The sequence below is a fragment of the Nicotiana tabacum genome, chromosome 19, assembly GCF_000715075.1.
Source record: "Nicotiana tabacum cultivar K326 chromosome 19, ASM71507v2, whole genome shotgun sequence".
Lineage (NCBI taxonomy): Eukaryota > Viridiplantae > Streptophyta > Magnoliopsida > Solanales > Solanaceae > Nicotiana > Nicotiana tabacum.
In genome coordinates, this window is record NC_134098.1 from 72,809,529 (window position 1) to 72,815,680 (window position 6,152).

The window sequence follows — 6,152 nt, forward strand, 5'->3', positions numbered from 1 at the left end:
TCCGCACCCCCAAAAGTGCCAGAACAATATCAGAGTGCCGAAATGTCCCGACTCGCTCAAAACTCATCCGGAACCCCGGACACAAACCATATATGAATTTCAATCATAAAATACGCTACGGACCTGCTCGCACACTCAAAATACTGAAAAGAGGTTGTCTTGACCCGATATTGACCATGGCCAAACTCTCAAATTTCTTAACTTTACTAATCTCTCAACCAATGATCCAAAATTACACCCAAGCCCCTCGGGACCTCAACCAAATATACCAACGCGTTTTATAACATAACACGGACCTACTCGAGGCCTCAAATCACATCAAATAATATCAAAACGTCGAATCGCACCTCAAATCAAAATTTATGAACTTTGAACTTTCAAATTCTATATCTTGTGTCGAAACACATCAAATCAATCCGGAATGACTTTAAATTTTGCACACAAGTCATAAATTACATAACGAAGCTATTCAAATTTTCAGAATCGGATTCCGACCCCGATATCAAAAAGTCAACTCCCCGGTCAAACTTCCAAACTTAACTTTCTATTTTAGCCATTTCAAGCCAAATTCTACTACGGACTTTCAAATAATTTTTCGGACACGCTCCTAAGTCCAAAATTACCATACAAAGCTATTGGAATCATCAAAACTCTATTTCGGGGTCGTTTACACATAAGTCAATATCCGGTGAACTATTTCAACTTAAGCTTCCAACATGAAATTCATTCTTCTAAGCTAACTCCGAAATACCTTAAAACCAAAACCGACAATTCACACAAGTCATAATACTTCGTAGGAAGTTATTCAAGATTTCAAATAGTTTAAAGGAGCGTAAATGCTCAAAATGACCAGTCGAGTCGTTATAGGTTTTTCCCATGGGGTTTTTCTTATAAGGTTTTTAATGAGGCAGCTAGAATTGCATATTACTAAATATGTGTACTCTTTTTCCTTCACTAAGATTTTTCCATTGGGTTTTTCCTAGTAAGGTTTTAACGAGACACAATATCTTTTAATGAACATCCAAGGAGGGTGTTATAAATATATTATATTATGGATGTTCATTTAGTACTCCGTTGTAAATAAGCTTCTTGAAGAAGCTTATCCATATGGGACTCCGCCGTAAATATGTTTATCTATTTAGTACTCTATTGGAAATAAGACTCCTGAAGAAGCTTATCCTTTCGGTACTCCGTTATGGATAAATATTACCTTTGATATAAGACTATTTATATCTGATATAGTAGCAACTTACAACAAGTTTACACAACAGCTTAGAGTAGCAGCTTACAAGCAACTTGCAGTAGCAGCTTACACGACAGCTTGCAGTAGCAGTTTACAAGCAACTTACATAACAGCTTCCTTTCTTCTATAAATAGAGGAGAATTTAATTTATTTTGTAGTTAAATTTGAAGTTGAATAATATATCAATATCTCTGTATAATTGTTTTAGTTTCTTTACTTTATAGTGTTATTTTACAACAGTATAGTGATTAATTATTCGTGTCAGAAAATTCTCCAAGGTTGCTGCTTGCCCCTAAATATTTTTCGTCAGAACTGTACTATCGAGAAGCTCAACTGTCAACTGTATTATAGTCCACAACTTTCTGCCACTCCCCCCACCCCTGGGCCACCCTCAATGGCGGCCATCGCCGTCACCACAGCCACCTCCTACCTCACTACCAGCTCTTTCAGCCACTCCAAATCTTCAACCTTTCGTTTCTCATCCCTCACTTACCAAACCAACTTTCCAACTTTTTCTCTTAATTTCCACTCTCGCCCTCCTCGTACTTCTTTTCCCATCTTCAGTAATCACGGCGGTGACAGAAATATCGGTGGCAGCGGCGGAGGCGGAGGCGGTGGAGAAGGAGGCTGTGGAGGAGGGAAGGATGACGAGGATGCAGGGGAAAGGAACAAAAAAGAAGCAATAATGGCTTTGGCTGAAGCTGAAAGATCACTGGACAGCTTGCCTATGGACTTGGCTGCTGCAATTGAGGCCGGTAAAATACCTCCGGCCATCGTTAACCGGTACATGGAACTCGAAAAGTCACCATTTCTCCGGTGGCTGCTAGGCTTTGGTGGGTTTAAAGAACGGCTGCTGGCTGATGATCTCTTCTTGACTAAAGTTGCAATTGAATGTGGCATTGGCATCTTTACTAAGGTTAATTCCTTTGTCTTCCTTCTTGTTAGAGTTTAACTTCTATCCATCGAGACCATAAAAAGTTCACTTGAAAAGATAACTACTAGCAACTTTCCATAAAAAGTAGGATTAGTAACTTGAAAAGAGTTTGACTGCTAGATGGTGTCCCCTATCAGGTAAGCTAAAAGATAATTACACATACCTGCTACAGCAGGTTAAATTATCGTTGAAAAAGTTCTTTATACTCTTAGTGTATCTAAGTTAAATCCACTTTAGAAACAAGTTAACTGTTACAACATGTTAAAAACGTAATAACAATGTAATTTTATTACACAGTCAGGATATATAAGTTAAAATCTTCTTGCTAATACTGCTCCTTTCTCCCCCTATGTTGCTTGGATCTGCCAAAACCACACCCATGTGGGATCCTCAAAATATAAGTGCAGTTTTGGAGAAACCGGCACAAGTTTGGCGATCATTTTGAAGGATCCGAGCAACACAAGTCTCCCCTCCCTCCCCTTTTTTTTCCATGTTTATATTGGTGAATGATGTGGTTTTGTGTTGGTTGCGCTTGGAAATATGACAAAGATTCTGAATTTATTTGTTGTTAGAAGAATATTGATGCGCATTAAGCTTTATGATATCTAGTATTTAGAATAACTTTGCAATTCATCTTTTACTACAAATTACAAAATCATCTAATGATATAATTCAGTTACATATTATTAGTACTAGTTTTTATGAATGGTTAGTGGACAATCTGTTTGCTCTATGCTTTGCACATTGTCTTTGACAATCCGTAAGAGTTCATCCTGACACTCGAAGTGTACTCCTCAGCCTTGAAATGAACAGGATAGTTATGTTTCAAATATTATAACTGTAACATCTCTAGTCTCCACTAATTAACTGACCTTTTTGACTTGGAGTCACTGGAAATGATCAAGAAGTCCTGATTAGTGTATCTTGCCCGCTGCCATAAAGAGATGACTAATGGTGGATTAAGCCCCCCCCCCCCCCCCCCCCCCCCCCAAAAAAAAAAAAAAGGAAAGAGGAAACAGTTGACACAAAAAGACGTAAAAGATATAGTAAAATGGTAACAATATATTCGTGCAGTCTGAGTTCTGCATTTTTATTTCAGTTTGGCAGTTGTTTATTTTTCTTTTCTGTACATATATCTTTGTTTTTCATGAATGCTACTATTGACATGTAACGGTTTTAAGGTCAGGCCCTTCTATCCTCCCTCCTTCCCATTAGTCAGGTTGGGACATTTAACATTTATACCAAACTGACCTTTGTTACATTTAGTTATATCTGAATGAATCTTGTGTCTGACTCTCGTTAACAGTCATTTGTGTTTGTCATTGACCTTTTATCCAGAGTTTAATAGTCACACGGATAGCTGAATTACGTTGTTTATGTTTCAGACTGCTGCAGAGCTGGAAAAGCGGAGGGAGAATTTCAAAAACGAACTGGACTTTGTCTGTGCTGATGTGGTACAATTTCTCCCATAACTTGGACTGAAGCACATTTAATACAGTATTGAAGTTGCACCAGTTAGAACCCTAATCCACATAATAAAACAATATTGGGTAAAGAAGGTGAAGCATTTCAATCCAGTTAGAGCTGCAAAATAAGTTTTGTCTCACATTTAGGAAGCAATTATTGTTCTATTGCAATGAACAAGTCTTGAGCAAATTATGAGGTATTATGTTGAACATCTATTAGATTGTGCTTGAGGTTCTAACTGAAGCTGAACATTCTGATATATGTTTTAGTCCTCATTTTTCTTGCCTATCATTGAAAGCCATAACTCTCTAGCTGACACTACTTTTTGGGTTCTGGAGAAGTAAATATTTTCTTGAAATTTCTATACTTGACTTCGGGGTGATGTGTACTTTTACTCAGGTAATGGCCATTGTTGCTGATTTCATGCTAGTCTGGCTCCCAGCTCCGACTGTTATTCTCCGTCCTTCTCTTGCAATTGGTGCTGGGCCTCTTAGTAGAATTTTCTACAACTGCCCCGACAACGCATTTCAGGTTTATGATTTATGAAACTAAAACATAATTTTAATGAAGTAAATAGTATTATATGAAACTAAAACATAATTTTGATGAAGTAAATAGTATTATATGAAACTAAAACATAATTTTCTCATAAATTTTGTTCTCCCTTTTGTGGTATAAGGGGACGTGCTCTGGTCACCCGATACAAGTAACTGATTTAAATTTCCGTTTTATCCTGTTCTCAGGTTGTGTTGGCTGGTACTTCCTATACATTTCTACAGAGAATAGGCGCTATAGTGGTAAAGCATTTGATAAATTTACAATAAGCTTATCTTATTTAATTGCAAATTGTATGCATTTATGAAGCTTAGAATAGTCTAACTTGTCCTGCAGAGAAATGGGGCCAAACTATTTGCAGTTGGTTCAGGCGCATCTCTGGTAAGTCTGTGAAGAGCTTTTCTTCTTGGCGGACAAGAAAATATTGTGGGAATCACAAGATGTTGTCCCTTCCATGTAATTGGTAAATACATTTTTCCCTTTTTCCAGATTGGTACAGGTGTAACAAATGCTTTAATCAACGCACGAAAGGCTATTGATAAAACCTTTGCGGGTGAAGCTGAGGATTTACCCGTTCTGCCGACCAGTGCTGCATATGGCGTTTACATGGCAGTCTCAAGCAACCTTAGGTATTTTTACATTTTCGAGCACTAGTGTCGTCCAAACTAGTGATCAGCTTCTTCCATCTCTTTGCTAGGAGAGGTACTTGGGAGGAAATTTCACATGTTTAACCCTGTCACTATGTTCAAGACTACCTATTTACAATATGAAACAAGAGTTTCTTCTGTGGCTGCCAGTTTTCTTGCCATAAAACTACTTTTTCTAATTGAGCACCTTTATCATCTTCCTTTCAACATGTATTCTTCCGTCTCACTATCTTCTTTTGAGATATCCTTGTTCAATCATTTCACACATGGCCCTTTTTTGGACATAGCTCCTTGATTCACATTACTCTATATAAAGTGCATAAGCTTGGTGTGCCTTCCCTATAAAGTTAATGCGGATAACCCTAGTGTAAACATTCTAGTGAAGAAATTGGATTTTTTTAAAACGGCCTTAAAAAATAGCTTGTAGTAAAAGGAGCTAAGCATATACAAAGTGTTCTTATATTTTACAATTATGAGGTTTTGTCATCTTACCATGTCATAACATTAAAGGCTCGTATCTTGTCTCCTTTTTATTATGGAGGACGGATTGTGAGTGATCTAAGTGGTTTTGCTCCTTTACCAGGTACCAAATCCTTGCTGGAGTTATTGAACAACGAATATTGGAGCCGTTGCTACACAAGCACAAGATCATACTCGGTGCACTATGCTTCGTTTTCCGAACTGGCAATACCTTTTTGGGATCATTAATGTACATGTTCTTTCCGCTTTAAGGTCTTCCTTGGGAACTTTTTTTTTTATCTTCGAGCTCTCTAAATCTTTTCTTCTCTCTTACCAGGTGGGTGGATTTTGCACGTGGGATTGGAATCCAAAGGTCACGAGAACAAAAAGAAACTTAGATAATGGTTCCCAGTTTTGTGGTCAACCAAGGATCATTTGTACACGGTTTTTTTTTTTTTTTTTTTTTTTTTTTTAGTGTTTTTTGTTTTAATTGAACTTCAATTTATAACAGTGGTGAGATTTTTTGTCACGCTCTTTACTGTTACTTTATTTTGTTGAATTCAAAAGAAGGGTTCAACATCTCTTGGTTGTGCAAAATTTGTTCTTGTTGATAGCTTGTGCTCTATGTTCACATATATCTGATAGGAGCCACAACAGGATTTGCGCTGAAGATTTACATTGATAAAGTTTTTGTTAATCTTCTATCCACTCCCCTTTTAGTAAGAATCTTTTGATGTTGGCGAGCTTATTGCTCTCTGTCAATGGATGTGTGCTGAAGGACGAAGGTCTAGGTTATATTTTAAAGTCCTATGGTCATCAGGTAGTTTCTCTTCACTCTATAATAAGA

The 6,152-nt window shown here is 37.3% G+C and overlaps 1 protein-coding gene across 1 annotated transcript; it reads left to right on the forward strand.

Annotated features, from left to right (window-relative positions):
* The first annotated feature begins 1,490 nt into the window (after window positions 1-1,490).
* LOC107765191 (protein RETICULATA-RELATED 4, chloroplastic) lies at window positions 1,491-5,834 on the forward strand. Its single transcript, XM_016583809.2, has 8 exons — window positions 1,491-2,159; window positions 3,563-3,631; window positions 4,044-4,175; window positions 4,388-4,441; window positions 4,536-4,580; window positions 4,689-4,828; window positions 5,430-5,555; window positions 5,643-5,834. The coding sequence occupies exons 1-8, from the start codon at window positions 1,638-1,640 to the stop codon at window positions 5,701-5,703; spliced, it is 1,149 nt and encodes a 382-aa protein (XP_016439295.2). The 5' UTR covers window positions 1,491-1,637; the 3' UTR covers window positions 5,704-5,834.
* Window positions 5,835-6,152: the final 318 nt, after the last annotated feature.

Bases quoted from the DNA above. Each gene is read 5' to 3' on its own strand.
- LOC107765191 (XM_016583809.2), top strand. From the start codon at position 1,638: ATGGCGGCCATCGCCGTCACCACAGCCACCTCCTACCTCACTACCAGC. The intron at 3,632-4,043 runs GTACAATTTCTC...ACTTTTACTCAG, and splicing joins ACTTTGTCTGTGCTGATGTG to GTAATGGCCATTGTTGCTGA. The intron at 4,176-4,387 runs GTTTATGATTTA...TCCTGTTCTCAG, and splicing joins GCCCCGACAACGCATTTCAG to GTTGTGTTGGCTGGTACTTC.